An 18,222-nucleotide genomic window follows, 5' to 3' on the forward strand; every position below is an offset into this window, starting at 1 on the left:
CGAGGTCAACTCTTGATTGCTTGTAATGTGACATTTCTTAGGAAATTTATTGTAGTAAATAGTAATGTGACTGGTTGTGAGCCCACCTAACTGTTTAAATGTCCTTGCTTGTCACCTATATGATCTTTTTATCTCACGTAGTACTACTATTTGTTGCTTTTTACAAGTTGACCCTTCTCATGTGTATCTGGTAACTCGATTTAATGTATGGTGAAATCTGTAAATTTCTTATTTTGTTCTATTTCATGCATAATAATTTAACAAAAATCAGCTTTACATGTCAAGATCCAAGCTAGGGATTAGCTTTGAGATTCTTAATATTTATTTGTATATGTACATATACAATACATATAAGCAGATATGATCTGATTCTAATCAGTGGTTTATAAGTGCTGATGATCCAAGAGTTGACCTGACAACATGCAAGCTGACTGCATGAACCAACTGACAGCACTTTTCTGCAATTAAATAGCACTTGGCTTTCACAATTGAGATGAAGAATTTCAGTTTTTACTACGCTTACTCTTCTGAGTTTAAATTGGGTGTAAGCCTGTAATTAAAGACAGCAATGTGAAATTAGATTTTTCTGATTCATCCAGCCATAATTAAAGGATCAAACAATCAATTATAATCATACTATTGTATTATTGTTTCCTATTCACGTGTCTTTATGAAATCATTATTGGTTTTGCAAGAGTGAGAATGTTACTTAAATTGAATTTAAACTAAAACAAGCAAAACTTCTATTCTATCCTTAATAAGAAAAGGCTATACCTTTACGGATCTAAAGAAAGAGGAAAAAAACAAACAACAACAACATAGAATTGTAGCTGAATGGAAAGAGGTACACACTATGAAAACTAGATAAGGGCTACAACTGTAGGCTGCACCTACTACTTTAATTTAATGATGATGTGTTTACTTTTACCTTAAAAATAAATTAAAAAAAATAAACTTGTATTTTCAGTCACCGTCTAAGGACAAAAATTAACCTATAATAAACAAGCTATTACAATCTTGATATCCATATTTCTTCTACTACAAATTGACTTAATATATTTAATTTCACGACAATATATGTAACCAAAGATATGTGGTGTGGTATCGTTGTCGTGTAACACACACACACACATGTATTTATATATATATATATATATACACATATTTACTACACTAATTCATAATATCTTTTTACTTGATTCGGAAGGTTTTAATTGTAGAAAGTTATAGCAAGAATCGTGTGAAAATGGTTAAAACCAATTTTTGTGAACTAAAGATACCTACCTTCCTTCTATAGTTCTATTATTGCTATTGCTAAATTTATTCGTTTTTTTTCTAAGAGAAACACAAAAAAAGAAAAAAAAATTGTCAAACGAGAGAGAGAGTGAGAGAAAGAGAGGATGGAGTTGCAGAGAAGAGCATGGTTAAGGGGCATATGGGAGGCCTTGAAGGAAATCCTTTTGCAGAGAGTCTTAACATATAGACTTCGTTCTTCTCCACTTATTCTTCCAAACCACTTGCTTAATCTCAATGTTATTGTCACTGGAGCCACCAGCGGTATCGGCCTCCAAACAGCCAGGTTCTCTCTCTCTCTCTCTCTCTCTTCAAAACTTAGTAACCAAAAATTTAGAGCATTACACTTCTCTTTAATTGATATACTATCATTTATGATCGAGAAAAGAACAAACAATGTATAGATTCTTCATAATGGGTGGCCTAAGAATGCAGAATCGTGTGTGAACCAATTTCACATAATAGAAAATTAAATCTTGTCAAATATGTCATCTCATTATACTTCATTGTATGTAAATTTTGTTTTAATGGTTGTTTTTTTTATTTATTTTTGATGGAAATAAAAAACAGAGAGCTAGTAATGGCGGGTGCCAATGTTTTCATGGCGTGTAGGAACGTTAATGCTGCTAATGAAATTGCTAACAAGTGGAAATCAGAAGCACGTCAGCATGGCAGGACCATTAATGTTAAGGTAACTACACTTTCATTAAATAAATATTAAACTTTTTAAAGCCATTTTCCTAATAAAAAAGAAGTGAAAAAAAGAAAACTATGGCTGACTACTGGCTACTCTGCCTCATAAATTGGTGCAATTTTGAAGAAATAGATGGCTTTATTAATGAATTAATATTATTATTATTAAGATTCAACTAAACCAAAAAAAAGTAATCATTTTAAATATCTTGTAATGGGTCCTAAAATTGAATTATGGGTACTTGTTGACAAAACTAGTTAACTACTTACATAAAAGCATTATGCAATGCAAGAATAGACCTAATTGTCCCTTCAGACCTCAATAGAGTCAGAGTGATGCAGCCTGTTTCTTCTAATAAGTTCTAAGAAATCAAGTACTAATAGTAATAAACCATGATTGATATTGTGATGTTTTCTTTTTGGAAAAATGGATGAGCTATAAATAGAAAAAAGAATGAGTGGATGAGGTAAGCATAAGTAGTAATAATAACAACAATAATTATATGAATGGTATGTAGAGTAGGAAATTATAATACTTATTATGGAAGAGTAATAGTACAAATTTAGAACACTTTAAACAAATGACACTTAGGATACTCTTAAACTTTTACACATTTTAGACTCTTTTTTCTCACACTTAAAGTCTCCTACTTCAACTTACACTTTGGCACACACTAGTACTACACTTCAAATATCTAAACTTTTTTAGAATTTTCTAACTTCTTTACAAGTATCTATTACTTAAGTAGTTTTAAGTTTATTCTAAAACTTTCTAAAATATTTTAAGTCTTTATTAGTACTTTTTAGAAGAGAATTGTTAAAAAATACTATTAGTGTCTAGTACCCTCTTCGATATCATACTGTTATTGGTATAATTAAGTATTGAGTATTATATAACTAAGAAAATAACTTTTAAGTATCGCTAACTAATCGTGAGCTGCCACAATGTTGGACACTACTGATGCCCAATAATAATATTTTTTTTTTTAAAAACATTATAGATTTGGTAATGACACTTGTCATTGTACAGGTGATGGAACTTGATTTGCTCTCCCTTAACTCAGTACGACAATTTGCAGTTGAGTGGGATCAGCTTTCAATGCCTCTCCATATTCTAATCAATAATGCTGGCATCTTACGTATGGGAGGTATATTAATATTATCATTAATTAATTTTACCAACAACAAATTAAAATATTGTTATTAAAAAATAGTGTGGAATGAAGAACAAAGAGAAAAAAAAAAAAAAAAGAATAAATACTATTTTGGACTCTGTGTTTAGTAAAAAATATCAATTGGATTCTCTGTTTTGTTAAATTACAAAATAGACATTGTATTTTCCAAAATTGTACAAATAGGACCCTGAACTGATTTTTTATCAAAATAAAATTTAATAATAATCTGATCTAAATGTGTTATGACAAAACTGTTTACATTTTCTGCATCTGTTCGTGTTAAGAATTATCTTCTAATTGGTTATATTAAAAAAAAGTTGTTAAAAATTAAGCTTAGGGTCCTATTTTTACCATTTTAAAAAATACATGGTCTTTTTTGTCATTTAATAAAATAGAAGGTCCAGTTGGTAGTTTTTGCAAAGCACAAGATCCAAAATAGTATTTACACAAAATAAATTATATTATTAAGCTATTGAATGAATATATTACAATATGTGCTGAGCACTTATTTTTATAAAAAGAAGGAAGGAAAACGAAGCTCAACTAACTAAGGAAGCATGAGTTGTACTAACTGATAAAGGTAACAAAATTACCTATCTTACGTAACTAACAATAACGATAAAATAACTAATTGAGGAAAACAAGTAAATTCTGTTACCCTCCTTAAGTTGAACTGTATATGTCAATGTCATATACATACATCTTGCTAACATAAGTAAGTATAGTAGAAGGCAAGAGTATTGGTAAAAGCATCAGCACGTTGTAATGTAGTGCTCACTTGTATGAGTTGAATAATGGATTGTTTGATTTTTTTCCCTTTTAAAGTGGTAGTCGAGCTCAATGTACTTAGTACGTTCATGAAATTTTGAATTGTTGGCAATGTGAATGGAAAATTGATTTTCACAATAAACGAAGGCTGGGACATCTTAAGAAATTCGAAAATCAATTTGTAGTCAAGTTATCTCGCTGTTGGTAGCAGCAAAAGTTATATATTCTGCTTTGGCTGAATTCTTGAAAATGATTGGCTATTTCTTTGTACACATTGATATGAGGTAATCACCTAAGAATATGCAAAAACCAGTTGTGGAAAATCTTGTAATTAGACACAAAGTCCAATCCGAATAAGACAGAAACCTTTGAGATGAAGATAGGATGTGGCTGAGTAGTGTAATCCTTGACCAGGGCTCCCTTTCAGGTAATGAAGGAGATGTGAATAATCTGAATAAGTGGAGTGGGAGGTGTAGACATAAATTGACTGAGAGTGTTGATTGCATATATTGTATATGGTCAAGATAATGAGAGAGATAAAAATCGACCAATTAATGAATGATATGAGGAAGGGTCATCTAGAAAAGTTCCCTGTAGATCATCCAACTTGACTCGAGAATCCACTAGGGTCTTGGCGAGCTTTCTACCTGTATAGCTAGTGTCGTCTAAGAGTTGACGAGTATATTTTTGTTGAGAGATAAAGAGTCCTTTTTTTGGCTTTAGTATTCTCAAAACCCTTAAACTACTTTAGTTGACCAAGGGCCTTCAGTTTGAATTTGATGTGTAATGAGTCTTGAAGTTGATGTAGCAACTGAAGGTTTGGTCCTGTGATGATGATGTTGTCTACATACACACCTAGGACAATGAAAGTATTGTTGGAACTTTTGGTGAATAGGGTATAATCAGCTTAAGATTGTGTGAAACCTTCGAGAATAAGAGCATCCGAGATCTTCTTATACCATTATCTTAATGATTGCCTTAGGCCATAGATTGATTTGTGTAGTTTTTGTAATGTCTTAACCCGTAAGAATGCCACATGTATGCTTTTATAAATTAGTTTATAATAATAAAGTAATAGCATAAATAAAATTGTAGTTTAATTAAAAATTATATTAATTGTTTGAAATATAAAATTTATTTTGGCATTACAAACTGTATAGGGTTGGGGATCCCTTTTTAAAAATTTATAAAGGATATAGCCATACGATATTACATCAAAATATACTTAATTCAAAAGCACTGTAAACAAAATCCTTACAACTCGACACTACTAGCTGAATAAGCTGATAAGCACATTTTTCGGGGAAGACCTCTAACTCATGGCCATCTTATTAAGTTCTTTCCCTTACCTGCACCACCAAGCATCCGTGAGTCATAAAAACCCAACAAGACAAGCAATAACTCAAACACTTTATATCACTACACAAATAAATACAATATAGCCATTTAATCATAATCAAGTAATCATATACTCAATCCATAGGAAAAAAATCTCACAATTATATGAAAGAAATTATTAATAACAAATATTCGTCTAATGAGACAAGCTAATGCTGTTACTTAATAAAGTAACTATTTATTTACCGTTGTCTAATGAGACAATCTTAATACTGTTGCCTAATGAGACAACCAATATCACTATCGTTGCCTAATGACACAACCAATAAGTAAGAAACTTAACAACAAATTCAAATTAGAGTAGTAACTCCTCATATTGTTGCCTAATGAAGAAACTAATGGAGTGATAACTCTTTCTTATAGACGGTAATTACCGTATCATAAATTGACATACTATGTGATGCAATTGTCCTTTTCTTACCTCAAGTCTAAATTCAAGTGTATCGATAAACAAGTGGAAAATGCTCGACGATCGTAGGCCCTATGCCACAACAACGATAGACCAGTAAATAACTCAATTAAATCCGTTCTAGGATTTAAACTCAAAATCGAAAGTTTCCTTGTTGATAAATAGCGTGTTAATACCCTAAATATCAATTAAACACAAAAATGAGGTACCTTAAAACCTCCCCAAACAGTCCACCAGACCCCCAAACGATTAACCATTTTTTGGGGCCCTGTTTGGGGAAACGGTTAGCCGTTTCCTCTGCAGAAATGACAAACTTCGAGTTTCACTTCTCAAACCCTTCCTAAACTTAACCAAAACATGCCAAAATTCCTAGAACAGTTATAATACAAATTCTAAGCATAATCCACAACTCAACAATCATAATTGTACAACAATCACAAAACTACCATTAAAGCTCAAGCTTGAGTTTTAAGAACTCAAACTTGAAACTTTCAATTAAACAACAACTAACAACCTTTAATTAACTTACAAACTACAATAATCTAAGCTTAATAACTTGGCCTAACATATACAACTTCATACAGAAACAAAACCATGAAAATTACACTTAAAACCAAACTTTTTCTTCAAAATTTCACAAAGATAAGGAAGAGCTATGTTACCTTGAACTTCCCTCACTTCAACACTACTCTTAAGAAAGGATTTCTTGGATAATTTGTGGAGGAAACAATTTTGAGTAACCTTGGTTTGCTTTGGGTTTCACCTTGGCCGAAAAAGAGAAACAAAGAGAGAGAAAGAGTATTTTGATTTTCTTAGGTTTCACCTTGCCCAACACCAATTCAAACAAACCTAAATCAAACCCCATAATTCAGTTTAAACAATAACAAAATCCAACAGAACGTAAAATTAGAAAATACCATAAAAACCTCAAATAAACCTTGAAATTAAAAAAAGGTGAAGAGAGATTAACTTACCTTAACCTTCTCAACCATAAAATAAATATATAGCTTATAATTTAATTCTATAAACTAGGGGTGAGCATCATCCAATCCAATTCAATTGAACTGAACCGATCCAATCCAATCCAATTACAAAAAGTTGGATATCCAATTACAATTGGATTGAATTGGATGTTAAAAGTTGGATTCTAATTGGATTGGATCGGTTATTGAATGTCAATCTCAAAATCCAATTAAAAACCGATCCAATCCAATTACATTTATATATATTAAAAAATTATTTATATAATAAAAAATATTGAAAAATATAATAAATATTTATTAGATTTTTATTAGATTTTTTTGTATATTGAATTTGTAACACTTGATTGTTTAGTGTATTTATTTTCATGATGTTTTGTTCTACTTTATTACTTAGAAATGTTATTGTTTTAATTATTTAAAACTTTTAGCTACAATACAATTGTAAGAATATAATATTTATGAAGTATTAAACTTAAATAAAAAGTGATACTTAGTTTTTTTACGTATTTTTCTTTATATTTTTAAGCTAATATTGAAATTTAGGTGTGTAATTGGATATCTAATTAAAAAACCGATCCAATCCTATTAGTAATTGGATTGGATTAAATTGGATTTTAAGGTCTAATTGGATTAGATCGGATGATGATTTTCCAAATCTAATTACTAATTGGATTGGATCGAATGAGGAAAAAAATGTTGGATTGGATCGGATGCCCACCCATACTATAAACCGTACATCGTATATATCATATATCATTTGTATAGCTTATAATTTAATTTTATAAAATAAAGATAATTAATCTTTTATTTGAAATTCAAATAATATAGCTGAATAACTATATTCAGTTTATCTTTATTTTATTTAATCATTTTAATCTTAAATATCTTATCTTATGTTATATTTAATAAAATAATTAAATGATTAATTTATTTTGATTAATATATTTAATAGAATAATCAAATACATAATTGGGCTCTTATATGTCACCTACACGTATAAGCCATATTTTAAAACACAAAATTATTTTACTAATTTTGTTCTAAATAAGATTTATTATTTATTTTATAATAAATAATAATAAATTAATTCTTATTAATCTCTTATTTAATTATGAGTTAAATAAATATTATTTTTCATTAAAATGATATATTTCTCTCTCATTATTATTAGTAATAATATTATATTTAAGTAATACATAGTTTTTAAGTGAATAGAATAATATAGTTAAATTAATTATTCATTTCCCAATTAAATATATATACAAAATTATAATTTATTAAAAATTATTATTTTGCCATCAAGAATATTATTTTTCAGTAGAAATTAATTCTTATTAATCTCTTATTTAATTTTGGATTAAATAAATATTATTTTTTATTAAAATAATATATTTCTATCTCATTATTATTTAGTAATAATATTATATTTAAGTAATACATAGTTTGTAAGTGAATAATAAAAAAGTTAAATTAATTTAATTATTCAGTTCCCAATTAAATATATATACAAATTATTTCCTCAAAAATATTAATTCCAGTAAAAATTAATTCTATCTTAATAATTATCCCTCAAATTAAATCTTCCCATGTACGTGTGATATAGAGATGGTTTGGGAATCATTTACTTTTTTTTTTTCAAAGCTCCAATAAATACTAAAGTATTAAACTCATCAATAGTATAATTTAGTTTATTAATTTTATTACTACTCTACTATTAATATGAAATTGTGTTCTTTGACAATATACAATTATATATTTACAGGATTCTTTCTAGTGGTCCATTGATAAAATCAATATAAGTAGTTCATCTTCAATTTATTAGTTCATAATTAGGGCTAGTCAAAAATACTTTTTTATCCTTCTAACTATCTATTGAATTTCTTAAGTACCATTAATTCAATGTGAACGTACGGTGAATCTATAATTTCAATTATAAATTTGGATCCAACTGTAATCACTCCCAGAATTAACACCGTAAGGGAACAAATATTCAATCTTTTGGAAAGCTTAGATTCCTCTTATTGTATAACATGTTCCCAACCATTCATATTATTAAGCTCCTAAAACATAAGTTGTAAGAATCATTTTCTCTGAAAATTTTTATGATACGGATCAACTCTTTCTTCTTGTGCCAAAGAGAATTGCAATTACAATTGAAACGACCGAAAAAGATATGTGAAGTAATATATGCTCAAAAATTGAAAATTATGGCCAATACCGGGTACGAATGAATCAAAGAATATAATGAACACAAACACGAGTTCATGAATACTCAGGAATTAGATTGATTTACTAATGATTATTACTGTGATATAATAAACAATACGTTAATAAAAGATGTTAACTCACATCAGTCTTGTCTTACATAATCAAATTATATACAATACCTTTACTAAATGTCCATCCACAAATATAATTCAAATCAAAATTACATGCTACTGAAGTATAGTGCTTAGTAAACCATACTTGGTAATTCTATATTAAAGATTCCATAACTTTAATACACTATTGACTTGTTCTATTCATATAGTATGATCCTAACTCTCTTATACTTCCTTACAAGATCATAGTTTCTCCATATGAATATAAAATTTTCTCATATTTATTAGTTATATTTCTATAATTAACATATTCATTCATTAATAATATATTTGTATTTCATATATTGTTTAATATATTATCCATTAAATAATTATTTTTAAGACATAAACCCTAACAACTAGTTGCATAGCTCGACTCCAAAAAACATAATTATCTTGACCAGTTAAGAGTTGAAAAACCAAGATGTTACTTGGATTATCCCTTGATGAAGATAGTATGGATCTGGAGGATCTTCAAGCGAATTTCTCAAATTAGCAACTTGAAGATTTTGATTATTTTGAATTATAGGCATCTGCAAATTTTCAACGATGGTAGGATTCAAAACTCTGATTTCAGTTTGCAAGGTTTGATCATTATTCCACATTGTTGATTGAGAGAGGAATCACCGAACTTGAATCAGAAAGAACAAGATAAGGTTTGAGGCACAATGATCAGAGAAGAATAGGGAAGAAACTCAGAAGAAGAAGAGAAACACCACCTTTTGTCGGAGAAGAGAACATGACAAAAAAAATTGGAAGGAAGAATTAAGATTGGTTAAGGGAAAACATAATTTTCCTGCTCTCATATCATATTGCGGAATGAAGAATAGAGAGAAAAGAAAAATGAAATTGTATCATTGAGAAATTGAGTGAATGAATAAGAGCACTAGGGGTGTTATTATACCGCTCAAACTGCCCACACCGTAAAAAAATACGGTTTGAAATTCTTCGCGGTGCGGTCACAGTTTGAATTTTTCCTAAACCGCGCGGTACGGTGCAGTTTGCAGTTTTGAATTGTTAATATGCGGTTCAAACCGCACCGCACCGCATATTATAAAAATACTATTTTTTTTATATTTATTTAGGTCCAATATGTGAAGGCCCAGCCCAAATCCACTAATTATTGTATTGTTGAAACTTAAAACTTTTTTTTCATATTTATTTTCAAGCCTTTTGGTATTTTTGACAAGTGTTACTCAAGTGTATTTATGATAGTTTAATTTTTTGGTGATAGTTCAAACCGCAGAAATCGCACTGCACCGTGTAACGTGCGTGCTAAGATGGCACATTACAAGCTAAGTGATGCCCACAAGTTGGCCTAGTGGTGGTCAAGTGGTGACACATGTTGAGGTGCATGCTTGTGGCATGCTGATGCTTATAGTTTGTACAGCAGTGGCATTTTCGTAAATATCTTCAATATTGTCCAGAATGGGACGGGACTTGGTATTCGCCATTTATTTGGGTCGACAAATAGAATGGTGCAATCGGTTTGGCGAAATTAGGTGATTTGGTATATGGTTCTTCCCATATGTCTACAGAGCAAAAATCATCTATGTTCCTGGTAGAAGGCTAAAAGCTCAGAATGCTCTTTAAGGGGATACCCTGGTGTCAGCTCTCCACCACCCCTTGCACCTTGGTACTAAGTGAGCTACTACAGTCAACGGGGCTAGTAGGGCGGGCATATGAGGACCACAAGGGGACTCATATGTCTCCATGAGTTGGAGTACTCATGGACATTATCGGGCCGACCCGGTAGTGCGTCGAAGAATGCCGCCAGAGGTTCACTGGTACGTTTCCCTTGGCTTGCCGGTATGCCGCTTGCACGGGACGTGGCCTAGATCCTCCAAGAGACGTTGTGGTGCGCCTTGGCCATGAGTCTCAACACGAGATGACACAGGTAGTCATTTGTGGGCTAGCTTGCATGCATGCATGGGACGGATGCACCATGCTGGAAAGGGACAGAGGTCTAGTGTATGCAACTAGTTTGGTGGCTTGTCTTGAGGGCTTGCCAACATGCGTGGTGGCATGGTGCCTCGAGGATTGGTCCATGGACGTATGGGAGTCCTTGGGCGACGAAGGAGACTGTTCAAACAGTATCAAATGGGGCATGTTAGAAGCGTTGGCACGTTGACTTAGTGTTGGCATCTTGCCACACATGCTACCTTGGACCTTGGTCACGAGTGACAAGGTGAGCGTCGGTGTTGGGATTTTCCTTATCATAGTGAGAACCTATGGACAGTGCGAGTATCTTGGCTAGAGAGCCTCGATGCATGGATGCACTCATGGATGCTTGTGAGCATGACTCGGCGGGAGTTGTTTGAGAGACGGAAGTGTCCACGAGGCACACTGTCGCGCGAAAAATGAGCCCATTGTTACTCGGATGGTTGGAAGACTGACCTTGTCTTAGAGAAGTCAAGGTGCCGCACGGGTGTTCCGCTGCCTGAAAAGGTAAGTCCGTGACACAACACACTATTTTTTGTAGTAGGTTTTCTGCAGTTTTTTAGTTTCGTGGTACGGGTGCGGTTTGGAAATTGAAAAAAAATACATGTGTGGGTTGGTTTGAAAAAATAGTCAAAACTCGCACCACCCGCATCGCGAACACCGTTCGTGAACACTTTATTCATAGAAAGTAGGAAAAATAAGCTCAACTAACTAAGGAAACATGAGCTGTACTAACTAATAAAAGTAACAAACTTATGAATCTACTCAACTAACAATACCGGTAAATTAACTAAGTGAGGAAAACATGTCAATTGTGTTAAAAAAAGCAACAACAGATAAAAATCTAAAATTGAAAGAAATAGGAACACAGAATATTATTATGAATAATAAAAGTAGGATACATAATAATTAATTTGAAATATTATTTGATGATAAATCAGAGAGACAGAGGTTTTCAAAAGATGATGGAATAGAAGAGCATTTACAAGTGAACCATGTGGCCCCAGCTCTCCTCACTCTCTTGCTCCTTCCTTCAATGCTCAAAGCCACTCTCTGGCGTGTTGTTACTGTCAACTCTCTCGTAAGCTTTCTTCCATAATCTTCTCTTTCAATTATTTTATTATTCTTCTTAATTAATTTCAGATATCAAACTCAACTACTTTTTACCTTTTCTCTTTCTCATACTTATAAATTTGCTACTACTTCCATTCCAATGCCTGTGGTTTTTGGTTTTGAAAAAAATGGCAAACGCCCTTATTATATATTAAATCATAATAAGCTTAATTTAATTTTGTGCTTGGTGTAGTATTTCAGCAAATGAATATAATTTTTTCTAAAGAATTAATTTCAAATTATCTAAGTATAATTTTTTTTTTGCTTTAATTGAATAATAAATAAATAAATGTGAGTTCTACTTGTTAGAATTTGTAATTGAAGTTGCACTGATATTGGTATTAGTAATTAAAAATGATTAAATAATTATTTTGAAAGAATAAATGATTCTGTATTATTTTTAATCTAAATGCACTATTTTAGAATTTGATTATTTATTTTTATTTCAAAAATTAGGAAACAATGATAGAAATAAAGAAATAGTTATTATTCTAGTTTTGACTTCTACATGTCCCAACTTAAATTAACAAACTGTAGAGAAATTAGGAGAACATACGACATGTCTACATATATACCTTGTGATTAAAACTTAAAAAAGAAAGAAAAAGAAAGTCGTGTAAATTAACGTGATAGAAGTAGGAACACACAAATCATACTTATATTCACTATTTTGCAAATTACAAGACACTCCTTAAATGAATATAGCTATTAATTGATATTTTTTGTAGTTTATCTGCTCACAAAGGGGTGTACCTCTATCTGTTCATTCAATTTAATTCGTATTATTTTACTCATAATGTATCCGATTCGTACTAGGTGCGGAATTCATATTTTGGATTCAATCTAATCTATATAGTAACTCAAATTTAATCCAATCCAATCTGTAAGTGCGGATTAGATTGATTATTTTAGATTGATTACTTTTTATATTAGATTATTTAATATTTATTAAAAAATATTTTTTTTCCTTCACATAATTAACAACAAAATAAAAGAAATTATTATTTTTTTATGTCTCTAACAACAAATTAAAATAAATAAAATAACAAATAACAAATTCAAAACAAGAAGAAAAAAAATATGTTTAAGAAAAAGTTTAATTTTGTTGTAGCTAGATTATAATTTTCTTATAAATAAGAATGGAATATAAATTTAATTTATTACGTTTTAAAATATATCTATATAGTATGTATTAAATTTTTCAAATTACTATTTTTTACATTAAAATATAGTTGCATATATAATTTTTTAAAAATATATCTAAATATGTGTAGATTGAATTAGATCAGTTACTTTTACATGTCAATCAATATCCAATCCGCACAAGTACGAATTTTAAATTTTTCAATCTAATCCAATTCGCACAAGTGTGGATGTCTGCATTTTGCGGATTGGATTGGATCGTGCATATTGGATTAGATTGGGTATTTTATGAACACTATAGTATATTTTTACCAATCCTATATGAATATCGAGTTGCAAACATTTAATTGTGACCCTCCCAATTAAAAATTATAAAAAGTTAACCCGCCCAATAATTTTTTCGATTTGGTCAGGTTAACCTGTCCAAACCGATCTTTTTTTTTTTTTTTAATTATTTTTAGTTTCTAGTATTCAAATAATTATATTTAAAAAAATAAAAATATATTATTTATATTTTAAATTTAAAAGTGTTATAGTCTAAATTAATTTTAAGAACTTTAACATAAGACAAATATAATTGAGTAAATATTAAAATATTAAACAAACATTCGAGTAATAATATGGTGTAGACTTTAAGTTTTAAGTTCATTATTCAAATACAATAAAAATTATAAAATTTAAATTTTAAGTTAAACACTACAAATTTTAAACTTTAAATACAAAATAGTTTTACTAAATATAATTTATGTAATATATTATATACACTTTTATTAAAAGATATAAAATTCAGTTTAATTCATTTATTCAGGTTAATTGGGCAGTTTCAAATAGTTTTAAATCCACCCAATATATTTATTGGACAGTTTGAATTTTTATTAGATTTTTTTGAGTTGTATTTTTTGTCGGTTTATTTGGTTTAGTTTGAGCGTTTATTCGAGTTGGACGGTTTATAAGGGATAATAACAGTGAAACTTCCTTTGTAATCGTGTTTGTAACACTTTACTCTCTACGTAAAATATTTGGTGGCAAAATTTTTTATCTTCGAAAATTTGTTGTAGTTCACTCCTTGTAGCGGTGACATCTCCCAACAACTTTTTCTTTATTTTTGTTCACCGTAACGGCGCTCTCTAAACTTCGCTGCAACATCAACTTTCAGGTTTTGAGACTTCAACATACTCCAAAACTTTAACATCGGTTTTTGAGTCTTCTTGTTCTCTTTAATTAAATTATCCAACCATTTACATGAAATTCATCCATTTTCTCGTAGAAAGCAATGTGGCCTAAAAAATGAAAAAAATAAATAAATCAAAAACTCACAAATCAATGTTAAAACTTAAAACTGCAAAAGCCATAACACTAACCTTCATCTAAATGAAAAAGAACTTGCAAATTGTATGCAGAAATACCTTTATCAATTTTATATACATATAAATTTTAATTAAATATATTTGTAACTTAAAATCTATTCCGATTCTAAAGTAATGTAATTAAGAGAATTGTTGAAAGACATTATTGGTCTCTAACACCCTTCTCGGTGTCATACTGCTATTGGTGTAATTAAGTATCAGATCCTATAACTTAAGAAAATAACTTTTACATAATATTGCTAATCAATTGTGAGACGCTACATATAAAATATGTTGGACACTACTGGTACTGAATAGCAATGCTCACATTAATGTGAGTACTGCTATTCCAATTCAAATTCCTACTAATCATGTAAATAACTGATTTTGATTTTGATTTTGATTTTGATTTATCCATCGATTGAAGATTCAATTTAATTTTTAGTCATTCCAATAAGTGTAAGTAGACACACCATTAGTTGATTTTTGTTGTGATTACTGGAATAGGCGCATCATTGGGGAGTGGTGGACACAAAATGTTGGAATAGCAGGATAGAGGAACATAAATTTAGTGGAACAAAGGCTTACGGATCCAGCAAACTTATGCATGTAAGTAAATCATTATTATTAATATAAACCCCTATTTATGAATACAGTATCCATAAATAATAAAAACATTTATTACCAAACTTTTTGACTTTCAAGTTTATAAAACATTCTACTTTTAACTTATTTTATTTTATTTTTTGTTTAATGAAAAATCAGCTCATGTTTCTGAAAGCACTAGCCATAAATCTTGTACAACTTGGTTGTAACTCAGTTCAATGCATTGCTGTCCATCCAGGAATTGTCTCTTCTAACCTGGTAAATTACTTTACTATGTATCTAATTAATAAATTATAATATTAATCTTTTTTGTAAAGAAATTATAATATTGATGTGAACACTTTTTTTTTTTGTTTCTTATAGATTCTGTTTTTATTGATACAAAGTTTTCGTGCTTTAATTTATTAGGTTCCAGGCGTCCAGAAAAAGGCATTTTGGATGCTTGACTCATCAGAAGGTTCGAAAATATTGATATGGTGGATAATATAAAAAAAAAAAAAAAAAATTAAAATATTACCATTAAAATGACTAATTAAATTGATTTACATTTTATTTATGTATGTATGGTACTCAATTTTAGTATTTTCTTGCATTAATTAAAAGTAATTTTTGAAGGGGCAAGGAGTGTGCTGTATTGTGCTACAAGTAAGGACGTTGTGGAGAACTTGGATAAGGGTTTTGCCTACTACTCCAGCAACTGTAAACCAGGAAAGATGTCTCCCATAGCAGAAAATATGGAGACTTGTTTCAAGATATGGGATGAGACATTGAAAATTTTAGGGTTAGACCCTAATTATCTATCCACCTCCAAAATTTAATGTTACAACTGTTGGATTAAAATCCTCAATATGAGCTTATATTGTATTGCTATTTGAAGTTTGATTCAAATAAAATGATCATTTTAATAATGGTAGGTTATTAGGTATTAAAGTGTCATGAGAATTGCCATTTATTCCTTTTTACTAAGCTTTAATGTCCCCTTTTGAAAATAATATAGCAAGGGAAATTTTATTTGCACTCTCAAAATTTTTAAACACACTCCATTTTTATAATTTTTAATTTATATAAAATATATAAAATTATATATACATGAGTTAGAAAAAATTATGAAAATGAACTCAAAATAAGTATTGAAATTAGCATAAAATAATTTGAAGAAAAAATTTTAAAAAATATATTAAGAATAATTTTTAAAAATTATTTAAGTTTATATTTTTTTTAATAATGGGGTGTATTTATCATTCTATGGGGTGTAAATAGAGTTCCCCTATAGCAAATGGCCTTTATTAATTTTTAGTACCTAAAATACCCTTAGTTATGTAAAGGTATTATTAACATTATATTCATTCTCAAAATAGAAATAGAAAAATAAAATTTCGTATTTTAATATTGGTTGTTTAATTATTTAATGACACACTATCAAATTCTGATTATTTAGTTTAGCATGTGCTATTAATTACAGATAGCGGCTCCACGTGAGTATCCACTCTAATCTAAAACAACAACTTATGAAGGAATTCCATGCCTCTCCAGTTGGCGGGCATGCTAGTTTGGAGTGTATGTTCTTAAGGTTGAGCGCCAATTTTTTTTGGCCAGGTATGAAGAAGTGCAAAAATTTGTACAAACATGTGTGATATGTTAGATAGTTATATACTCACCCGTTGCCCTATAGATTGTTACAACCACTTGAATTTCTAAAACATGTTTGAGAGGATCTTGTTATGAATTTTATCGTGGGTTTACCTAACTTATGTGGGGTTACAAATATCTTGGTGGTATAGTGGATTGCTTCAATTTCAAAGCTCTTCCAAGTCATTATTCAGCTAATAAGGTTGCTGTACTTTTTTCTCATATGTTCATTACACTACATTGCATGCCCCGCTCCATTGTGTAAGATTGTGATCTGATTTTCACTAGTGCTTTTTAGAGAAAATTATTTGAGTTGATGGGGACTTTCATGAAAATGAGCTATTCTTACCACCCTCAGATAGATGGTCAGATGAAGGTGACTAATTGCTATCTAGAACAATACCTTTGGGGCTTTACTGTAGACAACCCCAAAAAATGGAGTAAGTTTTTTTCTTAGGCTGAATACCACTGTAATACTAGCCATCTCTCCGTTATTTGTATGACCCTTTTTCAAGTTGTGTATGGATGAACTCCTTCATCTATACCTGCTTACACGTGGGGTACTACAACCATTCACGCTGTTGAAGAAGATCTGCTATCACGAGATGTTATCCTTTAACAACTGAAGAAAAACCTGGTCCAAGCTCAATACCGAATGACTCAACAAGCTAGCAAGAAGCATTGAGATATTAAGTTTAAACCGAGAAATTCGGTACTGATTAAATTGTAACCTTATTGTCTAGCAATGATGGTTCATCGTCTCAATTTTAAGCTCTCCATAAAGTACTTTGGCCCATTTCCAATTAAGGCTCAAGTAGGGACTATTGCTTACACCCTTAAATTACCAACAGGTATAGTCGTATTAATTCATCCCACCTTACATGTCTCTGTACTTAAACCATTCTATGGTAACACCCCACCTACTTGAAATGCACCTCTCGAACCCTCCATCAACAACAAGCCTATCATGGTACCACAAGCTATCACTACAGCTACTTTTAGTGATAACTTTTTAGTCATAACACAAATTTTATGTGATTAAAAAAATTACTTGTGATTAAAATATAATATTTAGATACAAGTTGTCACTAATTTAGTTTTAGCCATAATAAATATTGTGACTAAAAACACATTTAGTCACAACAAATTGTAATTTTTGTGACTAATATCTTTAGCCACAAATTTTTTAGTCACAACATAGGAATAATAATTTATAATTAGTCATAACTTTTTTACTTATAGTCACAATTTTATTGTGACACTAAAATTTTAGTATGATTTTTTGTAATCTATCTTAGCCATTCGCTTCACTCAAAACAAACCATAAGTGTTGGTGCAATTGTCTTTGAATGACCTTACAAACCT

General features: G+C 30.1%; 1 protein-coding gene and 1 long non-coding RNA gene across 2 annotated transcripts; one reads left to right on the forward strand and one right to left on the reverse strand.

Moving 5' to 3' along the window:
• The first annotated feature begins 92 nt into the window (after positions 1–92).
• LOC115701487 (dehydrogenase/reductase SDR family member FEY) lies at positions 93–16,136 on the forward strand. Its single transcript, XM_030629300.2, has 8 exons — positions 93–1,579; positions 1,864–1,984; positions 3,017–3,134; positions 11,962–12,101; positions 15,130–15,231; positions 15,388–15,486; positions 15,637–15,685; positions 15,844–16,136. The coding sequence occupies exons 1-8, from the start codon at positions 1,401–1,403 to the stop codon at positions 16,044–16,046; spliced, it is 1,011 nt and encodes a 336-aa protein (XP_030485160.2). The 5' UTR covers positions 93–1,400; the 3' UTR covers positions 16,047–16,136.
• Positions 5,005–6,684, reverse strand: LOC115701488 (uncharacterized). The gene is made up of 2 exons (XR_004008560.2): positions 6,399–6,684; positions 5,005–5,278 (listed from the first exon to the last, which is right to left on the reverse strand). It is a non-coding gene; the product is annotated as an uncharacterized LOC115701488 (long non-coding RNA).
• Positions 16,137–18,222: the final 2,086 nt, after the last annotated feature.

This window comes from Cannabis sativa, chromosome 8 (assembly GCF_029168945.1).
Source record: "Cannabis sativa cultivar Pink pepper isolate KNU-18-1 chromosome 8, ASM2916894v1, whole genome shotgun sequence".
NCBI lineage: Eukaryota > Viridiplantae > Streptophyta > Magnoliopsida > Rosales > Cannabaceae > Cannabis > Cannabis sativa.